The sequence below is a fragment of the Sminthopsis crassicaudata genome, chromosome 2 (genome assembly GCF_048593235.1).
Source record: "Sminthopsis crassicaudata isolate SCR6 chromosome 2, ASM4859323v1, whole genome shotgun sequence".
NCBI lineage: Eukaryota > Metazoa > Chordata > Mammalia > Dasyuromorphia > Dasyuridae > Sminthopsis > Sminthopsis crassicaudata.
Window position 1 is genome coordinate 613,000,115 of NC_133618.1, and position 27,807 is coordinate 613,027,921.

The following is a 27,807-nucleotide window of genomic DNA, read 5'->3' on the forward strand; positions in this document are numbered from 1 at the left end:
GCAGGTCCAGGTTCCCTTCTCCCTCCCCACTGCCTGGTCCCACACGCCTCCAAGAAAACTAAAATCTGACTAGCCCTTGCTGGTTTGGTGCTTCTATCCACCAGCCATCCCTAGAGGACCTGAATTCCATCCTCCTTAACCAAGCCCCTCCTATATTGTAATTCTTTTCCCTCAGTGACTTTTGCTAGCTTTACCTTTCTCTGCTAGCTCGCATCTCATGCTGTATTCAGCACTATGGCACTAGCTTTCCTAGTCTGCATCCTGAGGTCCCCAACTTCACTCAAGTGACACTACAATAAGCAAGAAGAGCAGTAATTCTTGAGGGGTAGCAGCAGTGAAAGGGGGACCTTCCACCTGCCACAAGCCTCATTATCTCCCATGTAGATGCTATTTTTTCCTGTTTATTCTTTTCTGATTTTATGTGAATAACTATCAGAAAAATAAAGGACAAGTTATGACTTTATGAACTGTGACAAGTCAGAAGATTCAGAGTTTCAGAAATTGGAGCTCAGAGCAGAGTCTGCCAGCGGCAGAATGAGGAGCCAGCCCTGAACAGCAACTTGATGAAGCGAGCCCAGCAGTGAACTGGACCAGGAGACAAGGCAACAAGTCCTGCAAGAAAAAAAAAGTAAACTTGGGAGGAGCCCAGAGTTGACAGTCACCACTTTGTGAGGGAATCTCCTATTCCCAGGGATGGAAGAAGTAGAAGAGAATGAGCTCCTGATTTCAAAGGCTTTTGTATCTCAAGTTCATTGTCTGTCTGTCTGTCTGTCTGTCTATCTATCCAATGTTACAGTTAGCTAATTGATGTTGAAGAGAGATCAAGTGATCAAAATGATTTTAGGCCAGATGATCCTCAGTTTCTGACTTCATTGATATCAGGAGGAATTCAGTGGATTGAGTGAATCCTTTAGGATTACCCATAGAATCCTGGTGGGAGACACAGTGGATGCCTTCCTGGGACATTTACAAACCTTTCAGGTTATGATGCAGAGTTGGCTCTCTGATTCTACGATCACCACGAGGACAACTCGAACATTGCCAGAGATTACTACCCTTCCTCACAAATGAAATTACTCTGCTGGCTGTTAGGTCAGCTGAGAGACCCCCACTACCAAATCCATAGAATACCTACCATTCCCTCTCCTGACCCCAATGCCATTCTCCCCAATGCACTGACCACTTCTGCTTTGCCCTATTTCTTCACCACATGGAAGAACATAAGGACAGGCTAATAACGCGTGCCCAGGAGCAATGACCCAGTTCCTCACCCAAATGCTACTGCCTATCATGGCCCAAACTCTGATTTCATCACCAGGTCAATAGGCTGGCAAAAACATTTTTCAGGACATCAGTGATCCATAAATCATTTGGAGACAGAATCTGTAGAATGATGACTGGGAGTTAAGGGATAGAGTTGCTAGCCTGTTACTAAGTATGTGTGATCTTAGGTAAGTTATTTCACATTTCTAGGTCCCAGTTTTCTACCCTGTAAAATGAAAGGGTCAGATTAGATAATTGTTTTCTTCCAGTTATCACAATCTATTATTCTATAATCTGAAGAGATCTTCCAAGAATGGTTATGGAGGGAACTTTGTTCTCTCTAGTGCAAATGAAAAGCCTTGATATGGTTAGAATGATAGGAAACACACCTACTAAATCAACTGAGAAGAGATAATAGGGAAGGCTAAATAAAGGGTCAAAGGCACATTAGGTATGATATATAACAGGATAGCAGAAGGGAAGAAAAGTGAAATAAAGGACTTTGATCCAGAAGTCGGGGTTGGATTCATATATTGGTGAAAAAATGGGAATAAACTGTAAGTATCTCTCTGCTTTCAGTATACATCTGGAATCCAGAAATTATACTTGTACTTATAAGTATTCATTATTTATTAGATGCCTTACTACTTTCTGGGTTTATCATTTTTATAGACAATGAAGCAACTGTCTTAGCTCTGCATTTTCCACTATTTTGACCATTACTGAATCCTGGACCCACAAGAACTTCGAATAGAAAGAAATGTGTCTTGGTTCCTTCATGATTACAAAGTAAATGTGTGTGTGTGTGTGTGTGTGTGTGTGTGTGTGTGTTTTAAGAATTGTAAAGAAGCAGGGCAGCTAGGTGGCACACTGGATAGTCAGAAGGACCTGAGTTCAAATTTGATCTCAGACACTTACCACTTCTTAGCTGTTGTGTGACTCTAGGCAAGTCACTTAACCCCAATTGTCTCAACAACAACAGCAAAAAAAAAAAAAAAAAAAAAAAGAATTGTAGAGAAGGAAATGTGTTAGTGATCCATATTTTCATCTCTTTTCTCAGTCTTAAAATGACAGTAAGAAATAATTTCTCCAACTCCTGGTCCTCCTATTTATAAATTCCTCTATTCATTTTCTGTAACAGAATCGCCTGCTTCTTATACCAGTAACTATACTCTTCCACTGATGCTTTACAGGACTGAGTATCAGGGGCAATTCTTATACTTCAAGACATTCTGTTCCCCACTACCATACAAAACCATATTTAGGTTCTCCAAAGCTCAATTATTTTCAGCTACAACTAATTAATTTGGACTAATGATCCTAGGATCTTCTAAATCCTGTCTTTATGATTCTTTCATTTCACATCTAATGAAACTAGAAAGAAACACTATGTGATGCAATTCCCTTCCCCTACCTTCAGAAAATAGGGGTTCAAATGAAATGTATCTGAAGCCAATTATTCACAAATAAAATACTGTTATCCAAAATATGAAGCAGACTGATTTAAACCAAACCATCTGAGTTTGATTACAACATGGAAAATAGTCAAAAAACTTAAAGAAATAAGATAAAATTGGGAAAAAAAATGTTATAACCTCTTGCTTTTTTGGTTAAGCATTCATTGGAATATAATAAGCATATAAAATCTGACATTAAAGTGAATACTTTAAGATATATGCAATGGCAATCTCTGTTTTATGAACTAAATCCTTAAAGAAGGATCCATCGATATATTCTAAGGTAAATTCAGCAGTCTATTTAATATAAAGCAAGCTCCTTGGAAGAGGAGAAAGAAGTTGAGATTCAGATTATCTTGTATCCAAAGGACACCAAAAGGACTAGAATTAGATCTAATCTGAAAGTTTAAATTAGTCAGTCAGTAAATACAAGAGAGATATTACAAAAATAAAATAAATTTAAGTCCTGACAACAGATTGGATATGGGGGGGGAGGTAGAATGAGGAGTCAAGGATGAGACAGGCCTCGATGATTGGGAGGATGATGGTGTCCTTGATAGTAACAGGGAAGTTTTTATTTATTTATTTATTTATTTATTTACTTACTTGTTTATTTATAATAGTTTTTATTTACCAGATATTTGCATGGGTAATTTTATAACACTGACAATTGCCAAACCATTTGTTCCAATTTTTCCCCTCCTCACCTCCCCCACCCAGATGACAAGTCGACCAATACATGTTAAATATGTTAGAGTATAAATTAAATACAATATATGTATACATGACCAAACAGTTGTTTTGCTGAATAAAAAGAATCGGACTTTGAAATAGTGTACATTTAGTCTGTGAAGGAAATCCAAAATGCAGGCAGACAAAATTAGAGGGATTGGAAATTCTATGTAGTGGTTCATAGTCATCTCCCAGAGTTCTTTCGCTGGGTGTAGCTGGTTCAGTTCATTACTGCTCTATTGGAACTGATTTGGTTCATCTCATTGTTGGAGAGGGCCATGTCCATCAGAACTGATCATCATACAGTATTGTTGTTGGAGTATATAATGCTTTCCTGGTCCTGCTCATTTCACTCAGCATCAGTTCATGTAAGTCTCTCCAGGCCTTTCTGAAATCATCCTGTTGGTCAGTTCTTACAGAACAGTAATATTCCATAATATTCATGTACCACAATTTATTCAGCCAATTTCCATTTGATAGGCATTCACATAGTTTCCAGTTTCTAGCCACTACAAAAAGGGCTGCCACAAACATTCTTGCACAAAAAGGTCCTTTTCCCTTCTTTAAGATCTCTTTGGGATATAAGTCCAGTAGCAACGCTGCTGGATCAAAGGGTATGCACAGTTTGATAACTTTTTGAACATAGTTCCAAATTGCTTTCCAGAATGGCTGGATGTATTCGCAATTCCATCAACAATTTATCAGTGTCCCTGTTTTCCCACATCCCCTCCAACATTCTGTATTACCTTTCCCTGTCATTCTAGCCAATCTGACAGGTGTGTAGTGGTATCTCAGAGTTGTCTTAATTTGCATTTCTCTGATTATTAATGATTTAGAGCATCTTTTCATATGCCTAGAAATAGTTTCAATTTCTTAATCCGAGAATTGTCTGTTCATATCCTTTGACCATTTATCAATTGGAGATTGGCTTGATTTCTTATAAATTAGAGTCAATTCTCTACATATTTTGGAAATGAGGCCTTTATCTGAACCTTTGACTATAAAAATGTTTTCCCAGTTTATTGTTTCCCTTCTAATCTTATCTGCATTGATTTTGTTTGTACAAAAACTTTTCAATTTGATATAATCAAAACTTTCTATTTTGTGATCAATAATGATCTCTAGTTCTTCTTTGGTCATGAATTCATTCCTCTTCCACAAGTCTGAGAGGTAAACTATCCTATGTTCCTCTAATTGATTTATAATCTCATTCCTAGGTCATGAACCCATTTTGACCTGACCTTGGTGTATGGTGCTAAGTGTGGATCAATGCCTAGTTTCTGCCATATTAATTTCCAATTTTCCCAGCAATTTTTGTCAAACACTGAGTTCTTATCCCAAAGGCTGGGGCTGTTGAATTTGTCAAACACTAGATTGTTAGAGTTATTAATTATTTTGTCCTTTGGACCTTAACCTATTCCACTGATCAACTAGTCTATTTCTTAGCCAATACCAAATGGTTTTGGTAACCACTGCTTTATAATATAATTTTAGATCTGGTACAGCTAGGCCACCTTCATTTGATTTTTTTTTTTTTTATTAATTCCCTTGAAATTCTTGACCTTTTGTTTTTCCATATGAACTTTGTTGTTATTTTTTCTAGGTCATTAAAATAGTTTTTTGGGAGTCTGATTGATATAGAGCTAAATAGATTAGTTTAGGAGTATTGTCATCTTTATTATATTTGCTCGCCCTATCCAAGAGCATTTAATATTTTTTCCAATTGGTTAGATCGGACTTAATTTGAGTGGAAAGTGTTTTGTAGTTTTGCTCATATAGTTTCTGATTTTCCCTTAGCAGATAGATTCCTGAATATTTTATGCTATCCGTAGTTACTTTGATAGTAACAGGGAAATTTAGAAGGGGAGGAGGGAGAGGGGAAAGATAATGAATTTCATTTTGGACACGTTGAGTTTCAAATGTCTATAGGACATGAAGTTCAAGATGTTTAGTAAGCAGTTGGAGATACTAGATAAATAAATTTGAGAATTGTCAGCAAAGAGATGATAATTGAATCCATGGGAGCAAATAAAATAACCAAGTAATATAGTATGAAAAAGAGAAGAGGGCTCAGGACAGAACCCTCTAGGACACTCATAATTAGCAGGAATGACTTGGATATGAAGATCCAGCAAAAGAGACTAAAGAACAGTTAGATAGGTAGGAGAAGAACCAGGAGAGAATAATAACATGAAAAGCTAGAGAGAAGACTGTATTAGGGAAAAGAGGGTAATTGATAGTAGTATCAAAGGCTTCAGAGAGGTCAAGAAGAATGGAGACTGGAAAAAAGTCAAGTAATTCAGCCTTTTCTGCCCTGAGATGATTTAAAGTAGTACGGGAAGTTCCTACACAGAATTTTACCCCCAGAACTAGAAGGTCAGTGTAATATAGATGACACTTATCCTAAAGGCATTCAGACTAATGTCTGAGTGGTTAGAAGGCAGCTTAGTTGTAGTGAAACAGACTGGTAGACTTGGACTAAGGTGACTTGGGATCACATCCGAGCTTTAAACTAATGAGATAGGCATATAACCTTTCTGAGGAAAGCATTTTATAAACATTTTTTAAGGAATGGGACAGGATCTGTGATTTCATTAATATAAGGAACTTTTGGATGGGGAAATTCCCTCTCCCAATGCAAGATGGCAGCTTCTTGGAAACATATAAATTGACAAGTATTTATTAAATTCCTAATACATACCAAGCACTTTGTTAGTGATTGGAGATATAAGTACAAAAAATAAAAATAATCCCTGCTAACATTGAGCTTACATTTTATTGAGAAACATATATTAATTTTATAATGAATATTAAAGATTAAAAAAGACAAATATAAAATCAATAATCATAAATATATACAAGTACTTAAGTAAACTATTTGGTGAAGGAGGGTACTAAGCAGTCAGGATTCACCAGGAAAGATTTCCTGCAGAATAATAAGTGGGGCAGAGTCTTAAAAATGAGAGTGATTCTATCACCATTACTATTCAATACTGTATTAGAAACGCTAGCCTCAGCAATAAGAGTCGAGAAAGAGATTAAAGGAATAAGAGTAGGTAATGAGGAAATCAAACTATCACTCTTTGCAGATGATATGATGATATACTTAGAGAACCCCAGAGATTCTAATAAAAAGTTATTAGAAATAATTCACAACTTTAGTAAAGTTGCTGGATACAAAATAAATCCATATAAATCCTCAACATTTTTATACATTACCAACAAAATACAACAACAGCAAGAGATACAAAGAGAAATTCCATTCAAAACAACTGTTGAGAGTATAAAAAATTTGGGAATCCATCTACCAAAGAAAAGTCAGGAATTATAGGAGCAAAATTACAAAACATTTGCCACAAAAATAAAGTCAGAGTTAAATAACTGGAAAGACATTAAGTGCTCTTGGATAGCCCAAGCGAATATAATAAAGATGACAATACTCCCTAAACCCTAAATCTATTTAGTGCTATACCAATCAGACTTCCAAGAAACTATTTTAATGATCTAGAAAAAATAACAACAAAATTCATATAGAAGAACAAAAGGTCGAGAATTTCAAGGGAATTAATGAAAAAAAAAAGTCAATGAAGGTGGCCTAGCTATACCTGATCTAAAGTTATATTATAAAGCAGCAGTCACCAAAACCATGTGGTATTGGCTAAGAAATACACTAGTTGATCAGTGGAGAGGTTAGGTACACAGGACAAGATAGTGAATAAAAATAGCAATCTAGTGTCTGACAAATCCAAAGATCCCAACTTTTGGGATAAGAATTCATTATTTGACAAAAACTGCTGGGAAAACTGGAAATTAGTATGGCAGAAATTAGATATGGACCCACCATATACCAAGATAAGATCAAGACGGGTCCACGATTTAGGCATAAAGAATGAGATCATATGGACAGAAATAACTACACCCAGAGAAGGAACACTGGGAAGTGAATGTTAGCACTACAGGTTACTTATACTTTCGGAATCTAATACTTAATGTGCAACAAGAAAATGGTATTTACACACATATACTGTATCTAGGTTATATTGTAACATATGTAAAATGTATGGGATTGCCTGTCATCGAGGGGAGAGAGTGGAGGGAGGGGGGGATAATTTGGAAAAATGAATACAAGGGATAATATTATAAAAAAAATTACTCATGCATATATACTATATTTCTATATAAATTCTAAATAAAAAAAAAAGAATGAGATCATAAATAGATTAGAGGAACATAGGATAGTTTACCTCTCAGACTTGTGGAGGAGGAAGGAATTTATGACCAAAGGAGAACTAGAGATCATTATTGATCACAAAATAGAAGATTTTGATTACATCAAATTAAAAAGCTTTTGTACAAACAAAACTAATGCAAACAAGATTAGAAGGGAAGTAACAAATTGGGAAAATATTTTTAGTTAAAAGTTCTGATAAAGGCCTTATTTCCAAAATATATAGAGAACCATTCTCCAATTGATAAATGGTCAAAGGATATGAACAATTTTCAGATGATGAAATTGAAACTATATCCACTAATATGAAAGTGTTCCAAATCACTCTTGATCAGAGAAATGAAAATTAAGACAACTCTGAGATACCACTGCACACCTGTCAGATTGGCTAAGATGACAGGAAAAAATAATGATGAATGTTGGAGGGGATGTGGGAAAACTGGGACACTGATGGAATTTGGTGGAATTGTGAAAGAATCCAGCCATTCTAGAGAGCGATTTGGAATTATGCCCCAAAAGTTATCAAACTGTGTATACCCTTTGATCCAGCAGTGCTATTACTGGGCTTACATCCCAAGGAAATACTAAAGAAGGGAAAGGGACCTGTATGTGCCAAAATGTTTGTGATGCTCTTTTTGTAGTGGCTAGAAACTGGAAAATGAATGGATGCCCATCAATTGGAGAATGATTAGGTAAATTGTGGTATATGAATGTTATGGAATATTATTGTTCTGTAAGAAATGACCAGCAGGATGAATACAGGGAGGTTTGGAGAGACTTACATGAACTGATGCTGAGTGAAATGAGCAGAACCAGGAGATCACTATACACTTCAACAACAATACTGTATGAAGATATATTCTGATGGAAGTGGATATCTTCTTTTTTCTTTTTCTTTTTTTATTAATTTTATAATTATAACATTTTTTACAACATTATCCATTATACTCCCTTCTGTTCCAAATTTTTCCCCTCCTTCCCTCCACCTCTTCCCCTAGAGGGCAGGCATTCCCATACATATTAAATATGTTATAGTATATCCTAGGTACAATATATATGTGCAGAACCGAATTTTGTTGTTGTTGTTGTTGCAAAGGAAGAATTGGATTCGGAAGGTAAAAATAACCTGGGGAGAAAAACAAAAAAAAAAAAAATGCTAACAGTTTACACTTATTTCCCAATGTTCCTTTTCTGGGTATAGCTGATTCTGTCTATCATTGATCAATTGGAATTGGATTAGCTCTTCTCTATGTTGAAGATATCCACTTCCATCAGAATACATCCTCATACAGAATCATTGTTGAAGTGTATAATGATCTCCTAGTTCTGCTCGTTTCACTCAGCATCAGTTGATGTAAGTCTCTCCAAGCCTCTCTGTATTCATCCTGTTGGTCATTTCTTAAAGAACAATAATATTCCATAACCTTCATATACCATAATTTACCCAACCATTCTCCAATTGATGGACATCCATTCATTTTCCACTTTGTAGCCACTACAAAAAGGGCTGCCACAAACATTTTGGCACATACAGGTCCCTTTCCCTTCTTTAGTATTTCTTTGGGATATAAGCCCAGTAGTAGCACTGCTGGATCAAAGGGTATGCACAGTTTGATAACTTTTCCAGATTGCTCTCCAGAATGGTTGGATTCTTTCACAACTCCACCAACAATGCATCAGTGTCCCAGTTTTTGGAAGTGGATATCTTCAACATAAAGAAGATATCCAACTCATTTCCAGTTGATCAATGATGGACAAAATCAGGTACACCCAGAGAAGGAACACTGGGAAATGAGTGTAAAATGTTTGCACTATTGTCTTTCTACCCAGGTTACTTATACCTTCGGAATCCAATTCTTACTGTGCAACAAGAAAATTGGTTTTACACAAATATATTGTATCTAGGATATACTGTAACATATTTAATATGTATGGGATTGCCTGTCATCTAGGGGAGGGAGTAGAGGGAGAGAGGGGAAAATTTGGAAAAGTAAATACAAGGGGTAATGTTGTTTAAAAAAATTACCCATGCATATGTGCTGTCCAAAAATATTATAATTATAAAATTAATTAAAAAACAAACAAACAAAAAAAAAGCCAAAATAACGGCTCAGATGACTACCAAGTTAAAAAAACAAAACAAAAAAAAAACAGCATTGAAGCTCTTCAACAATGCTATATGCATATGCAATCAACAAACATTTATTTAAAAAAAAATGAGAGTGATTCTAAAAATAAGAAGCAAGGATGGTGATGGTGCATACCAGATATATTGCATCTCTATGCAAACATAGGAACTGGAGGTTTTTAAGAAGCAGAGAAGACAATGTGGCTAGATCTCAAAATGAGAGAGGGCAATAATGGTTAACGAAACTAGAAAATTTGGCTTAGGGCTTTAAAAAGTCAAGCAAGAGAAAGCAACTGGACTAGTTTGGGAGAACAATTCAACAGAAGTGTGTACAAGGACTAAGATAGGGGAGAGAGTTGAGGCAGGGAAACTAATTAGAATGTACTCCTACCTTGGCTCTGGTAGAAGCTGCATGTGAGTAAAGACAAGGGTGATATGATGGTCCGATATAAATCAAAAAGAGTGGCAAATGACTGAAAGTCTAGGATGAGGAAGGATGAAGAAGGCAAGATAATACTGAGTGCTGAAATGAAACTGAAAGACCAGAAGAAATTGGAAAGTTTGGAGGAGGAGGTCTAACAAGAAAGATAATGGGTTCTGTTCTAGATAATGAGTTCAAGATGGCTCTAGAACATCCAGCTTTAAATGTCCAAGGGGAAATTGGTCTAGGCCTAAAGGTCAGGTCAGAGACCAGAGCTGTAATGGTAGAGCTCTCTGAGTTATACTCCTAGTGGTGATGTGAAGCTGATGTCCTTCTGAAGAGAAGACAGAGAAGGGAGCCTCCATAGCTAGGCATCTTAAGATTTCTGCTCTTAGAAAGCTGCCTCTAGTTTCCTGCCAAGTTGGATGCCTGGACAGGAGGCACTCTTTCTGATCTCTGAGTAGATGGAGAATAACAAATATGCTCATCGTGCATAACATCTGGTTAAAGGTGTTGGCTCTGCACAAAAAGAAGCACATTTTCTTCTTCCTGTAGTCATCCCAGCATGCAGCAGTAATTTTAATGAAGACACTCAAAGCCTTAGACAGAAAACCATTTTCTCCTTTTAAGAAAAGCTGTCTAATTTGGGTTACAAAGTCCTAAATTTGTTTGATCAATTGAAAACATGTTAACTAAAGCAGTCTTCAACACATTTTTGAATATCATCTTTCTATCACAGAAAAGGGATATAGACTTTAATAAAGTATCAGGTTTCTAATTTCACTGTGGTTTTCTTGGAATCCTGATCCTTTCTCAGTTAAGTAATTTAGAATAAGACATATAAAATGGTCCAGCCTCTCAAGTATGGGCCTCTCACCGACATGCTCAGAGATATTCTTAGGGCTTTTCAGGAATATGTCCTACTGAACAACACATACTATTGTGGCTAAACATATATGTTCCTGATTTAATGAAAAACTTATAAAAACACCATGCTTCACTCTGTTTTCAAATAATATCAGTTCTTTCTCTGGAGGATAGTATGCTTCATTATAGTCTTTTGGGACTGTGCTGGATCACTGTATTATTGAGAATAGCTAAGTCATTCATAGTTTTTCATTAATCTTTTTGTATTTTTTTGGGGGGGGGAAATTGGCTTCTCTAGCAATTATGCTAATATCTTCATTTACACAGCATTTTAAAAAGGAGACCTGATGTAGCAGATAAAATGTTGAACAACTTGGATTCCAGTTCCACCTCTGAAACATAATCATTGTAGGACCCTAAGCAAATAACTTAACCTCTATGTACTACAAGCAATTTAGAAAATGTATTTTATTTTGCACATGACCACAGGTACATATTTCCATATAACAACAGAAAAGAAAAAAGAAGATTCTAGTAGAAATGAATTTCCATCTCACACTGCTTTTAAAAAAATAGTTCCAAAGGTTATTTTCAAAACCGCCCTTGTCTGTTTTTTTCTGTAGTTTCTCTTCTACATTTGAAAGTTTCAATGCCATCTTTTTTCCCCCTTTGGTGCCCTGATAGCAAACATGCTTTCTTCCCCTGACTTTCCTTCAAATACCACATGGGAAAAAAGAAAGAAACATGCTCTCAACATCCTAAAAGAGAGGTGATGGATTCAGGGTGTATTCTAAGGAATAAATATATGAACTGTCCCAAAAGTCTAGGTGCAATTTTAAGTTGTTGGGTTTTTTTTTAAACTTAAATATAAATGGCACAAATTTACCACAAAAAATCCCAAACATTTGAAATAAATGTTAATTAAATTTCCACCATCAAAACCATCAAACCATCACTTTGTGTTATATATATATATATATATATATATATATATATATATATATATATATATTACCTTTCAAATTATGTTTTTTATAAGTTTGTTGCATTTATATTTGTGAATTGCTCTTTGCCTTGGCTTAGTCCACATGTAAATTCATTCCTTCTACAATAAACTTAGTTTTTCATCTAAGTTTCATGAAGTTATGATGGCCTCTTGACAGGATTTATCAAAACTTAAATCTGCACTAAGACTTTAGGGATAGGCTATATTTTTTGTGTATAAGACCAAGGTCTGACTAAATATTTTATTACAAGTTTTTTGTTTTCTTTTTCAGTGGAGAAGCCAGATGGGAATAAGAGAAATTAAAATTTTCATAACTTCAAAAATAATTTTTAAAGGAAATGAAAAAAGCAGCAAACAGAATCTATCTGCCAAGATGGGTGTTAATATTTTCTGGTATTCAACAGAAAGTTTAGAAGCACACAGAGATGTATGGAGGTGCTAATAAATCTACCTGGTAGACTGATATTTCTATGAAAATAACCATTTTTAGCTTCAACCTTTTATTTTATATGCTAAGAACTGATAAAAAATATAACGATAAATACCAAATGCATGCATCTGGGAATCCAGAAGTATATTGGATATGTCTATAAGAAATCAAGAAAGAAGCTGGCTAGGATAAGGATGTTGGAGAGAGGGGTTTCAGCAGTATTTTCTAAGTTGTTTAGCAAAAATAAAAAAATGTCATTTAATTGGAAAATAGCTAACAAAATAAAACCCATTCAAAATGAACATTAATCTTCCAAATTGTTTCTTAAAGAACTATTGAGACATAGCTGTTCTAACACATTATAAATTAAAATCCTACTATTCACAGAAACACACTGAAACTTAGAAAATTATATATTTGAAATCAATAGAGTAAATGCTGATATTAAAAAATATACAGGCAGGGCAGGACCAAGATGGCAGAACAGAGGTAGCAAACCATCCAAACTCTAACATTCCCTTTCAAACAATTTTAAAATAACACTTCAAATTGAATTCGGAAGTAGCAGAGCCAACATAAGGTTGGGGTGAGACATTTTTCTAGTCTAAAACAATTTAGGAAGTCCACAGGAAAGATCTATAAAAATGGAGTAGGGACTAGCCCACAGCCCACGCAGGAATAATCGACAGAGATTACAGAGGACCCCTTACTGGGACTGGGTACAGGAGGTGGAAATATTTGGCAATATTATTGTCCATGGGCAGTTCTAGGTTATAGTTCCAGGGTGGAAAGGAGGTGCAAGGATTAGTCACAAGGGAGCACTGACCCTGTTGCCATCTAAGTAGAGATGAGCATTAGCACTTGTGGCTGCAGAGAAGCAGGAGCCCTTGCTGGATAAGGACCAGAGTAAGAATCAAGACAGAAATCTTCATGGGACTCCCCACTATTTTCCAGATATACTTACTTCAGAAAGTAAAATAGGGATTGGGGCAGCTAGGTGGCGCAGTGGATAGAGCACCAGCCTTGAATTCAGGAGGATCTGAATTCAAATCTGGTCTCAGACACTTAATACTTCCTAGCTGTGTGACCCTGGGCAAGTCACTTAACCCCAGCTTCAAAAAAAAAAAAAAAAAAAAAGTAAAATAGGTGATTGAAAGAATACACTGAGCACTTCCTTAAATAGGCCCCCAAATGAAAACTGCCAGGAATTTAGCCAAATTCTAAAGCTCCCACATCAAAAAGAAAATACTGCAATAAAACCAGAAAGAAACAATTCAAAAATCATGGAAACACAATCACAATCACATTAAGATTTAGCAGCTTCCACATTAAAGGAGAAGAGGCTTTGGAATATGATATTCTTGAAGTCAAAAGAGCTTGGATCACAACTAAGAATAATCTATATCTAGCAAAACTGAGTTAATCTCTTGAGGAAGCAAGAGAAGGATGGGAATGGATATTTAATGAAATAGAGGACTTTCTAAAGCATTCCTAATAAGAACACCAAAGATGGAAAATATGACATTCAAACACAAGACTCAAGAGAAGCACAAAATGGTAAACATGAAAGAGAAATCATATAAGACTTAATGTTAAATTGTTGACATTTCTTTTTGAGAAAATACTTGTAACTCCTACAACTTTTATCATTATTAGAGCAATTAGAAGGAGTCTACATAGAGAGAAAACATGAATGTATTAATTGTTTTGGGATGGTCTCAAAAAAAAATCAAAGAATGAGAAAAAGGGTACACTGAGAAAAGGGAGACAGGAGAGGTTGAATGACAAAACTTTTCTCACAGAAAAGAATGCAAGGAAGAGCTTTTACAATGGAGAGAAAAAATGGAAATGAGGTAGGGAGAATGATTGGCAAGCACTGTTTGAACCTTACTCCCATTGGAAGTGGTTCAAAGAGAAAAAAGTTATAAACATATATTTTGGATACAGAAATCTATCCGACTCAATAGGGAAGAGAGGTAGGTGAAGAAATAATAAAATTGAGGGAAGATTAAGAGTGGCAATGATCAGAAACAAAACAGACTTTTGAGGAGGGACAGAATAAAAAGAGGGAAAGAGGAAAAGAAGGAGAGACTCAGAAAGAGAAAAGGATAAACATAAGAAAATAAGATAGAGGGGAAATACATAGTACTCATAAATGAGAATGGAAATGGGATGAGTTCATCCATAAAATGGAAACAGAGAGCAGAATGTATTAAAAACCAGACTCTAACAATATGTTGACTATAAGAAGCACAAGTGAAACAGAAAGACACACACAAAGTTAAAAAAGTGCTGAAGTATAATCTATTATGCTTAAAGTACCATAGATAATGAAATAATATTTTTAAAATTTTATAGCAACTTTCTCTGATAAATACCCCCTTTCTCAAATATATAATAAATATAAGAGACATTTATTAATTGATAAATGCTGAAAGGATATAAATGGAGCAGCTTTCAAGAGATGAAATTTAAAATTATCTGTAGTCATATAAAAAATGTTCTAAATTACTACTAATTAAAGAAATGCAAATTAAAACAACTCTAGGGTACCATCTCATACTTATCAGAAAGAACAAATGCTGAAGGGGATGTGGGAAAATAGGAACACTAATGAATTGGTAGTGCTATGAACTGGTCCAACCATTGTAGAAAACAACTTAGAATTGTACCCACATGGTTATAAAATTCTGCATATCAACAACAATACCACTAACTAGGTCTATATCCCAAAGACATCAAAGAAACAGGAAAAAGATAAATGTGTACAAAATGTTTACAGCAGCTCTTTTAGTGATAGCAAAGAATTGGAAATTAAAGGGATACTCATCAATTGGGGAATGGTTGAACAAGTTGTGGCATATTATTGTACTGGTGTACTATTGTGCTGGTGAGGGGGATAGTTTCAGAAAAAAATTTAGGGAAAGACTATATGAATTGATACAAAGTAAAGTGAGAAGAACTAGGAGATCTTTGTGTACAGTACCACCATTACTGTAAAGATGATTGTGAAAGACCTGGCTACTCAGCTCAATGCAATGATGATCCAAGACAATTTGAAAGAACTCATGATGAAAAAATGCCATCTGCCTCCTGAGAAAAAACTGATGAATGTTGAGTGCGAAGTGAAGTATAACTTTCTCAATTTTTTATTTTCTTTTTTTGTGATATGGTTAATGTGAAAATATGTTTTGAATGATTTCACATATATAATTATCATCATTTTGTTTGCTTTTTCAGTGGGTGAGGAACACCGAGAGGGCGAGAGAACCTGAAGCTCAAAATTTAAAAAGAAAATAATGCTTAAAAATTATTTTATATACATGTGAATGTATATGTATGTGTATATACATATATACTGTAGCACAGAGAAAGTATATTAATATTGGTAAAGAATAAACATTCCATATTATTGTTCTGTAAGAAATGACCAACAGGATGATTTCAGAAAGGTCTGGAGAGACTTACATGAACTGATGCTGAGTGAAATGAGCAGGACCAGGAGATCATTATATACTTCAACAACAATACTGTATGATGATCGATTTTGATGGACGTGGCCCTCTCCAACAATGAGATGAGCCAAATCAGTTCCAATAGAGCAGTAATGAACTGAACCAGTTATGCCCAGTGAAAGAACTCAGGGAGATGACTATGAACCACTACATAGAATTCCCAATCCCTCTACCTTTGTCCGCCTGCATTTTGGATTTCCTTCACAGGCTAAATATACACTATTTCAAAGTCTGATTCTTTTTGTTCAGCAAAACAACTGTTTGGTCATGTATACATATATTGTATTTAATTTATACTCTAACATATTTAACATGTATTGGTCGACCTGCCATCGGGGGGGGGGGGTGTTTGAGGAGGGGAAAAATTGGAACAAATGGTTTGGCAATTGTCAATATTGTAAAATTACCCATGCAAATATTTGGTAAATAAAAACTATTAATAAAAAAAAAAAAAAGAATAAACATTCCAAACTAATAAGGAAGGAAGGAAAAAAGAATTTATAAAGTTATCTAAAATGTGCTAGGCACAGTACTAATAATAAATCACATATATAAAAATTATCTCATTTGATTCTCACAATGCTGTGAGATAGATGTTACTAATACCCCCATTTTATAGCTGCAGAAACAGAGAGACTAGCCCAGGGTCACACAGCTAGGAAGTATCTCTAGCCAAATTTAAACTCAGGTTTTCCTGAGTCTAGGCCTAAAACTCTACCCCCTGTACTGCCTTACTACTTTGGATAAATTTTGCTCTGATCTTCCCTGGGAATCCTGGGAAGCAAATAGTCATCAAAAACATAAACTTCTTGATCCTCAAAGTGAGATGAAAAGGTGAGGAAGGGAGAGAAAAGATCTAGAATATAAGGGAGTGCTATGTGAATGTTACAGAATATTATTATACAGTTGCTCTTTTGTCCTTCCTTCTCCAGGAGGACTATGACATCGGGGAGGTGATACCCTGAGACACAAGTAAACTGAATTTCAGGGAGGGAGGGCTGGGCAAGGTCATTGGCCTTGCTTTTCCCTCCAGAACCAGCTGGGACCAGAGGCCAGAGAGAGATCAGGACTGGAGATGGCCCTGAAGGCCACTAAGTGTCAAAGGCCAGGTCCTTGTAACTTCTGCCCCAGCAAATTATACAGTAAGAAACCTCACTAATTTGAATTGACTAGGAATAAAGTAAGCAGACCCAGAAGAACAATTTAAATAATACTGTAAAGAAAAGCAATAACCAGCCATGGAAAAATAACAAACAGTAAGAATTTATTACTGTGTCTCAATTATGATCTGAGGAGAAGGTTCTTTGAAACTAGATTCCGGTTCTAGTTTTATGGATAGAAATATACATACAAATTATCACATTATAACAGAAATCCCTCTAAAACATCATTCATTCAATTAATCAACAAGTACTTATTAAGCACTTATTATCTACCAGGCATTGTGTTAGGCACTAGAGATATAGAGGCCAAAGAAAAGAAAAAGAAAAAAAAAATTGTTTTCAAGGAACTTACACTCTATTAGGAAGACAACAGGCAGACATATATGTAGATACAAAATTAATATAAAATAAATAAAAGGTAGTTAAGAAAGGAGGGCACTAGCTATTGCAGAAATTAAGGAAGATTGGAGAAAGGAAGAGAGAGAGCACAAATTCAGAGAGATGGAAAATGAAATATGAGGAAAAGAGAAATGGCCAAACCGACCAAGCAACAGAATGCAAATAAAGAACTAAGATCAATGAAGTCAAGTTCATGAAGGCCTTAAAGCCATCAATAAGTTTATATTTGAGCCTAGAGGCAATAGGGGACCAATAAAGTTGGTCTAACTTAACTATCTTAAAGCACCAGCTTACAAAAGAGGCGCAAGAGGCTTTGTTTGAGAGAAGTTGAACTGGCTTTATCAATGTGGTTGAAAGACTAAGTTTGAAAGAGTCACTCAAAAACCCTTGGAAATATCAGTTTTTGCTACAAAAGAGGCACCCACAGCAGTCCTTCATCAGGGAGACAGAGTGATAAGAGTGGGTAAACTTCCCAGCACAACCAGAACAAAGCCTGACTCCTTACCTAGTACTTGTGGCTAGAATTTTATTAAAGGCCATTAAGAGAACAGTACAATTATCTGGGATAAAATCTGACAAGATATACACCTTTTATACTAATGCATAAGTTAATATATGCTGTGAAACCATCCCAGAGTGGCAAATTTTATTGGCCACAGCTCCAAATTTTACACACAGGTCTCCATTAAAGATAACCAGACTATTACATAATTGGTGAAACATAAAAGGTTTCTAAAGTTCCTCTTAAAGGACCAACTATCTTTACAGATGCATCCAAACAACATTTGCGCTGTATACTCTCGTGACTTAACTACAAAGAGAGTAGTAAGAACTCCTTTTCAGTCCACTCAGCAGAATGAGTTGTATGCAATCATTCTAGTTCTTAACTTATTATCCAGGAGATATAAATATAAAATCTGATTGGCCTATTCAGTAGGTGTGGTACAAAGAATTGCCACAGCCCAAATAAAATTTGTAGCTGTAACATATCTCAGCTCTTTAAGGAACTTCAAGAGCAAGTGAGAAAGCATCAGGTAAGATCTATATCTTGCATATTTTTGATGGTAATTCAAAGGCAGATAGCCTTCTAACCATGTTGGCCAGTACTCCTTTATTTCAGGAAGCCCAAGAATCTCATTCTAAATATCATCAGGCTGCCCGGGCTTTATGTTTACAATTTGGAATAACAAGAGAAGAAGCTAGGAGCATAGTAAAAGCCTATACAGCTTGCATTCCTTTCCATGCTCCTACACTCCCTCCAGGGAAGAACCCATGTGCTTTGAGACCTAATGAAATTTGGCAAATGGATGTGACCCATTATAAATCTTTTGGTCGTCTGTCTTTTATCCATGTTGTAGTAGAATCCTTTTCAGGATTCATATTTGCAATGCCAGCAGCAAGAGAGACAGCCCGAGTGGTCACTGAATTCCTTATCCAAGCTTTTGCAATTATGGGTGTGCCACAAGCAATAAAAACAGACAATGGACCTGCATATACTTCTAAACATTTTGCACACTTTTGTGCACAGTATAAGATTTTACATACTACTGGCATACCTTTTAATCCTCAAGGACAGGCAATAGTAGAGAAGAGAAACAGAGACATTAAGACAGTCCTTCAAAAACAAAAGAAAGGGGGAGCCACAGCTAACTCTAGAGAACTTCTAAATATAGCTCTTTATACTATTAACTTCTTGATTTTTGACAAAGATGCACTGGCTCCGGCAGTCAGGCTTTATAACCCACAGGAAAGGCAGTGTCCAGTGTAAGCTGCTCCACTGTCTTTAGATAATCGCCAGGTCATGTGGAGAGACCCAGAAAGTGGTAAATGGAAGGGAGCACACAGGTTAAGTGCTTGGAGAAGGTTTGCTTGTATCTCTACAGATCTGTACAGATGGAAAAGGAATCAGATGGGTGCCAATGAGCCGTATTCGCCTTATCCAATAGGAGAGAGAAGGAGCAGACCCTTGAAACGAAGGAGAAGACCCAAGAAACAACGGGTGGTTCTGTTGTTGACTGTACCCACCACTGAAAGAGCCTGGCAGTTATGACATTTGACTCAGGGACAGCAAAAATTGTTGGACTTCAAAACCCTCAGGAATCATTGGATTCCCTGAGACTATTGTAGGACTTTTAAACCCTCATGAATCATTGGATTTTCTGAGAAATAATAAGACTGTTGCAGGACTTCAAAATCTGCGGGAATCATTGGATTCCCTAATACATGAAGCAATGGACAATAGATTGGTTTTGGACTATCTCTTGGCTGCTGAAGGAGGTGTATGTGTGACTGTTCTTTACATACCCTCCTTCTAGGACTTCTGGAAATCTTTTACAAGACCACCTTGATTCAAATTGCTTGTTATATATCACTACTTCCATGTACAATTCATGTTTGTTACACCACATCGAGCTTGCACTGGCTGTGGGGAGAGTCATCACTAATAGCCTGTGTATTATTGCTATGTGCTTGTGTAATACCTCCCATGCTGATGGGTTTGTGCATACCTGTTTCTAATAAGATCCTTCACCCAGAAACCTGCTAGCAATCCCCACTTCTCTTTGGTGCTTTTCATCTCCCTTCCTGAGATGTCAGGGAGGGCGGGATCACCTTCCTTTTGGTGTTTTCACCTCCTTTCCTGAGAAGTCAGGGAGGACGTGATCACCTCCTTTTTGGGGTTCTCACCTCCCTGAGAAGTCAGGGATAGTGTGACCACCTGTTCTCTAAAACAAAAGAAAGCAGGAGATGTAAAGGGCTGGAACTCTTGTGTCAATGCACTGGGGTTGGACAATTGAGCACTTGAGGCTAATTACTGATTGGACAATACTCTATAAGAATATGCTTGGAAAATGGCCCTTCCCACTATCCTATGCTGGCCCAATTGTTTGGTATATACAGAAAATTGTGGGAGGGACTAGGAGGTGCAGTGAGACTTGCCAGGGTCACTTCTGCAAGAGAGAGGAGAAGGTGAGGCCACAGAGATCCTACATGTCCATTCTCTTCACTTCTACAGCTAAAGACCAAGAATAAAGACTTTTGCTTATCATGACTCCGGCTGATTCTAAGATATCCAGGGTGATAACCAGTCATCACAACTATGTGGTAGCCTGGAGCTTGGGAGAAATTGAGGTTACTACTAGGATTATGTATATTTGTACTTAGCCTTCTTAGATTAATTTTGTTCCTATTCATTTATGTACTTGCCTTTCCCATTAGGACATAAGCTCCTTGGGAACAGAAATTTGTTCATTCTTTTTATTTGCATTCCCAGAACCTGATAGGAGATTAATAAATACTTATTGATTGGTGGGGAGGGGAGGCTTGAAGACAGAAGAGATATTTTGGTATAATTTCTGTAGTGAAGGCTTTTGAGAACAGACAATAGTGTACAAGTCATACAGCTTAACAATGATCAAAATATGGGGGACAAAGTTAAATCAAAGCAAAGGAAATGCCTAAAATACAGTGGGATACAAAGGAAATATAGAGGTATGGAGGGGTCACAATGAGAACAAATAGGTGTCCCACTTTGAAGAACCAATACATCAACTGTGTTTAAAATTTTTTCTATTCTATTCAAACTGTTTTAAATTTTCAGTAGAAATAATTTCCTGCTCCTTTTAAAAAACTTCCTGAGATTCTTAGCAACTAGTCGGATTATACATTTCTTAGAGTTAATGCAATTCTCTGCAGATATTTCAGAGGCATAAAAGGGAAGCCGAACTTGTTAAAAAGAAAGAGAAGTGAATGGTTAACTGCCGGAGAACACTTTGGTGGGTGCCACTCGCCTGAGCTCTTTCACTGTCATTCCCAGGCACCCAATGGTATGTGATTAAGAGATGGGAAAAGCCATAGAAAGAACCAAAGAAAAGAAGACAGGTCTTCCCTGGCCAAATAATGAGATAAATGCATGCTTTTGTAGCCAAAAAATGAATATCAAATTTTCATGTTCAAATTGCAGCCTGGAGCTGCTGTTCAGAGTAAGCCAGATTCAAGATGTGTTCTGCTATGGTAGGGTGTTTAATAACAATCAAAGTTAGGGCATAAAAGTAAGACTTCATTAGGTAGTTTTATTTTTTTGAAAACCTTTCTATACTTCTTTATGGAATTCAATGCAATAAATATTAAGCACCAATTAGGTATGAATACAAAAAACAAAAACAGTCCCTGTCCTCAAAGAATTTCTATTCTTGTGGAAGGATATTTTATATATATATTTCCCTGCTCCCCTCCTCCCCCCCGCAAGATAACTGGAGTTAACGGACTTGCCCAAAGAAGCTAGGACATATAAGAGGCCACATTTGAACTCAGATCCTCCTCCTGACTCTAGAACTGGTGCTCTTATCTATTGCTCCATCCAACTGCCCCAAAGGATATCTATATCTATAATATATAATAATATATAAAATATTAATATGTTGTATAATAATATATTAACATTAATAACAAAATAAAAATAATAAAATACATAAATAATAAATAATAATATAAACAAGTCCAAATTCTTTATTGTCTCCTTTCCTGGGGCCTGGGCTAGCTTGGTCTCAATGGAGGAAATACAGCCATCACTGTGGTGTGAGATGGAATCAATCTCTCTCCTTGGCTCCAAGAGCTTGAGCTCCGAGCTCCCACCTCCCACGTCTGAGTCTGATCCTGGCTGAGTTTGTCCCAGTTTATATGCTCTATTATATTTAAATCATTTACAGTACACTGAGTATAAACCAATTATTATATTACTAGGGAACCATTATTTGTGGTAAGATTAAATCAATCATACTGGACTAGAGAAGTATTAATCACCATGCTAAACTAGATAATCATTGTCTTATCAATTCCACTGACTTAACACCTTGTAACAATCCTTGTTTCAAGTATGGAGTTCTGGCCCATAACATATCCATTGCTCCATCCAGCTGTCCCAAAGGATAACTATATATATATACATATATATATATATATATATGTAGATTATGTTATATTATATATGACATTGTTATATATTATAGATATATGTTAATATAGATATAAAATAAATAATTATACACAGGACAATTTGGGGCTAGTCAGAATCTAGCTACCTAGGCATCAGGAAAGACTTTCCACAGAAGATAGCTTTATAAGTAGAGCCTTTAAAGAAGCTAGGGATTATAAGTGGCAGAAAGGAAGAGGGAATAGGTCCTGGATTAAAGGGAACCATCATCACATGTGCAAAGGGATGGAGATGAAAAAAAGGCAAGCTGAATTCAAAGAACAGCAAATATACCAGTTTGGCTGGAATGTAGAATGTGGGAAGGAGAGTAATGTGAAATAAGAAATATCAAATGTCAGCTAGAGCCAAATTGTAAAAGCCTTTCAATGTCAAGCTGAAGAATATGTCCAGAGGCACTAAGAAGTCACTAAAAATAAGTGCCACAGCCAAGTAGTTAAATAATTTGCACAATTATTTTGTTATAATTTTCTAGAATAAATATAGTTGAGTATGGAAGTATATGCTTTCTTCATTGTCCATACCTGGGAGGCAAACATAACCAACTGATTTATGCTTCCCAACCTAAAATATTGCCTGATGTCAGCTACTATTACTGCAGGACTCTTCTTGTCTAAACTATAGATCAACAAATAGCTTCTATTTGGGTTTATTAGGAAATTCAACCTCAGTGAATGATGGCAAAGATCATTTTTAGCAAGCAACTTTCTTATCTATAACCTGGTATGCAAAAGACTTACCCACCAGGAAGCATAATCAGTTTTGGCTCTCAGGCAAGATAGATAGATCCCTTCAGACACATTATGTTTAATATTGCTGACTGTTTAAAATAGCATACCAGTTTACATAGTTTCTTATCAGTTTGGTTAGTATGAATCACTTTTCCAGGGCTGGATTATACCCGGATAGTCTTTTTAAATGGACTTTCTGAAGCTGAAAAACATAGTTAGACAGTGAACTATGGTGATCCTGCCACCCATTTCTTTACTGACTGCAATCAGGTTGATAGAAGACATGATCAAGGTAGTCTATCCTTAGGCACCATACATACAACATACATCCTGCCATTTTTATGGAATTGTCATTAATAAAGGAGATTAAATTCCATGAAAGGCTAAATGAAATCAGCCAACTACCAAGTCAAAGCTAATAAAAAGGGCCCATTTATGTAGTGGATAAAAAGCTTTTCTCAAAACAACTCTATGGAAATGATAATAACCTATGTATCAACACAATCCTTTAAAGTTTACAAAAAACAATTTTCTTACAAATTTCTTCACTTTTATATGAGGAAACTAAGGGTAAAAGAGATTAAGTCACTTTCACAGGTTCCCCTAAGTAGAAGGGTAAGCTGAGAACAATTGCTGTGAAAGCCCCAGAAGTAAAACAGCAGAGTAACTCATCTTTATAAGTGAGAAATCAGAACATAGCCCTAACTTTTCACATGAATGTATCATGAAGCAAGTACAATTCAATTCTGTTACTGACCTCGAAGGCGTTGGAGTTCCATATTCAGTCTTTCAATGTGATAGTCACACAACTCCAGGTTCTCCAGTGTCCCTGCCCTCAGTGCTTCATCCTGCTTTTCTTCTAGCATTAGGTTCAGCTCCTCCCGAGTCCTGCTGAATTCCTCCAAGTCCTGCTCCATTTCCTGAATTCTGACCAGCAGAAAGGAACACTGGGAGGCTGGGTCCAGGGTTCTGTCCAGATAACTAGAGTTCTCTCTCTCTAATGTATCACAGTAATGATGATCAGGAGGATGGCCTCTGATTGATGCTATCGTTTGTGGCGCCAAAGGAGGAAGAGGAGCTGGGCGGGAGGGCCTCATTGGAAGAGAGGGGGATTCTGATTTCGGGTTCTGGCTCGCCACCAAGTGTGGAGGGGTCGAGGCTGGAGCACAAGGGCGGGGAGGGGGTGGTCTCAGGACCTTCCGCTTTCCAGGTGGCTCTTGCTGAGTGGGAGAACCACGGACAATGTCCTTTTCAGAGCTAAAGTCCATGATGGAAAAGTGCCGGGATATCTTCTTGTCCAGTTCTGCCTTGGGTCCAGACAGGCTCTTCTCAAATTGTACCAACTGCTCGGTCAGTTTAGAATCCAGATCAGTGCTGCTTTCTCCCTGTGCAAGAACTGATGCTGTAGTGACAGCTGCCTTGGCTAGCAGACCACCCTGGAACTCAGCCCTTTTTGATATGTTGCTAAAGCTGGAGGAAGGCTCTCTGGTCTTATACTGCTGCTCCTTAGTCCAGTCACTCTTATCCTCAGGCTTAGAGCTTGGCTGTCTGGACTTTAATAGTTCAGAGCCTGAAGGTACAGAGTTGCTCTGAAGAGTGTTCACAAGACCCCCAAGGGTTTTGGGCAGAGAACATCCTTCTCTGATTGATACAGAAGAGCTACTCCTGTCCTCTGCTTCTATAGGAAGAGCGTTAAAACATCCTTCTAAACTTGGGTGCTCGGTCTCTTCTGTACTATGGAAACATAGATTTTTCTGCTTTGGGGCCTGAGAAATAACTGAAGTTTGTGAGAAAATGCCGTTGACTGATTTTGTGCAATCAGTTTCAAGAAAGCTTCTGTTAGGAGTCTCATCATGGCTCCTTTCTGGGATTCTTAGAAGCTTGCCCATACTCTCCCTTTCCTGGAAAAGAATTTTATCTTCTTCACAATCCAAAGTCAGATGGTTCAGAGACAAAGTGGATGTTTCAGTACAAGTGGATTCCTTTCTATCACGTTCGTGAAGCTTGTTCTTTTTCTCATGGACTACAAAGGATGTCTCCAGGTTGCTTGAAGAAGCTATGGAATTCTTACTCTGAATGCTCTCCTGGGATATACCTATAGGTTCTCCCATTGTAGGACTAGGAAATAATTTTACAAATCTGTAAGGAAAGATGCCTGTCCTGCCCCTCAGTTTTCCTTCCAACCAGCCATCTTCCAATGTCCTCAGAATCTGGATCCTGTCTCCCACCTCAAAATCCAGTTCTTTTGGCTCCAGGGCTTGGAATTTATAGAGTGCGATACCATAAGCCCCCAATTCATTTTCATCTTCCTCTGATCCTGTCTTCTTTTCTTTGTGAGGTACATCTAACATACCATTAATGATGTAGCCTGAGTTTTCTGTACTTATAGATTCATTCACTGTCCTCAAGGGTCCTAAAAGCTCCACAAAGCCTTCTGGGAAAATACCTCTTTGGCCCTCAAGTTCTCCTTCAAACCAGCCTGGTTCAGGTATGCCAATAATGGTGATTATATCCCCTTCTCTAAAATTCAACTCCTCATCCAGCTGAGCAGAAAGTCCCATCAGGGCCCGGGCTTGGCCCATTGAATACTCAGGCATGTGAAGTTGGGCACTGTGAGATTCCCACTTGTGGCTTCTGGAGGAAAGGCAAAGTTCTCGTACACACGATGACGGAAAGAAGCCCTTGGTGCCCCAGCAACTTCGACCTTCTTGCCAGCCAGAGGTAGGAGGGCCATCCAGAATCACCAAGTCACCTAAAGCCAAAAGACGAAAACAGACTGAGGATCATGCTATGACTTAACCTAGAGAATATCTTCAGTATGTTGACTAAACACAAAGGGAGCTTTGGGAATCTTAAAACAATTGAACCTCCTCCTTAATGACAATGTCTTGGGGAGTTTATGTTTTTAATTATTTTAAAAGTAAAAATGCATTATGATGTAAAGATAAATGTAAGCAAAATACCTCTGATGGTTTAATTACTAAATTCCTTGGAAAGTGGCCCAGGATAGGTCTCCTAATACAAAATTAAAACTTTTGGCAAGAAGATATTTGTATCCAAACCTTGCTTTCTCAAAGGCCCTATCAAACTATCCAATCCCTGGGGAAGCTAGGTATCTTAGCACTGAATAGAGAACATTGGCCGAAGAGTTCAAATTCAGCCTCAGAATTTAACACTTCCTAGCTGTTAAGCTAATCACTTCATCTGGGCAAGTCACTTAACCCCAATTGCCTGCAAAAACAAAATAACCCTAATCCTAAATCAATCATAATGAGATATTATAAAACAATATATATAACAACTTCTACTCTTAAAAGCACTTTCCAACACATAGCATTATTTAATTTTCTTTTCACAGCAAGGGGTGAACAATGATTGGCAGTACTCCTATTTTATAGCTGGAAAAAAATGAGGTGCAGAGAGGCTCCGTGATTTGTCCAGGTAACATATCCAATTATTGTTAGAACTGGAATGGGCCCAAGTTTCCTAATTTTCAGTCAAATAGAAAGGGAACAATATTTTGAACCTTTTTCATTCCCTGAGCTCTTAGCTAAATTTGTTATAACATACTTTTTGATACAGGGACCAAAAGTTGTAGTCAAAAAGAATTGTAAATGTGTTGGTGGACTGAGTAAAGATGAGAATGAGGCATAATGGATTTTTAAAAAAACTGTTATTTTGTTTTAACTCAGAAACAATTCTCCACAAAGACATAAAATACAGTACAGAATGATTATGACTCAAGAGTATAGCACTTTCCACTTTTGTAGTTTGCTGTTTATTAAAAGCAAAGGATGTGGATTCTGACAAAAAAAAGATGAAGGGAGTGGATGCAGAGAGATCATAATGATATATCAATAAAATATGACTGCATAAGCAAAGGTAAATTTCCACATTGAGAGCCCCTAATCTTGATAAAGTCACAGAGACAAACGTTATAAATAAATTTTATGTGTCCTTAGTTGACAGCTAGGTGGTACAGTGCAAAGGGTGCTAGGCCTCAATTCAAATCCAACTGCAAACACTGACTAGCTGTGTGATCTGTGTGAACTACGTAACTTCTGTCTGCCTCAGTTTCTTCATTTGTAAAATGGGAATGATAATAGCACTTACCTCACAGGGTTGTTGTGAGGATAAAATGGTAATATTTGCAAAAGTCCTTAGTACAGTGCCTGACATACAGGAAACACTATATAAATGCTTACTTCCTATTCATTTCCCTTATGAAAGTTACTGACCCAAAGTCACATAGCCAGTATACCTCAGAGGCAGAACTTGAACCCAAGTTCCCAGTTTCAAGGCCAGGTCTTTCTCTACTAATTCTCTCTGGCATATACAGTAAGTATTGGACCATCGCCACCAATACTACTATCCAAATACCATTGTGGATGGTATTTGATTTTCTCCAGCAGGGTTACAAACAGCCAATTAGCAGGTGTTTCCTAACTTCTTTTATAGAAAGTATTGTTCTGGTACCATA

At 36.8% G+C, this 27,807-nt stretch overlaps 1 protein-coding gene across 6 annotated transcripts in view; it reads right to left on the reverse strand.

The window, feature by feature from the left end:
• The window catches only part of DNMBP (dynamin binding protein), a 133,427-nt gene that overhangs the window by 58,213 nt on the left and 47,407 nt on the right, over positions 1 to 27,807 (reverse strand). For all 6 annotated transcript variants that reach the window (XM_074296054.1, XM_074296055.1, XM_074296050.1 and 3 more), the window contains one exon: positions 24,085 to 26,079. In XM_074296054.1, the coding sequence (XP_074152155.1) occupies positions 24,085 to 26,079 (1,995 nt within the window). The remainder of the gene's footprint in view (positions 1 to 24,084; positions 26,080 to 27,807) is intronic.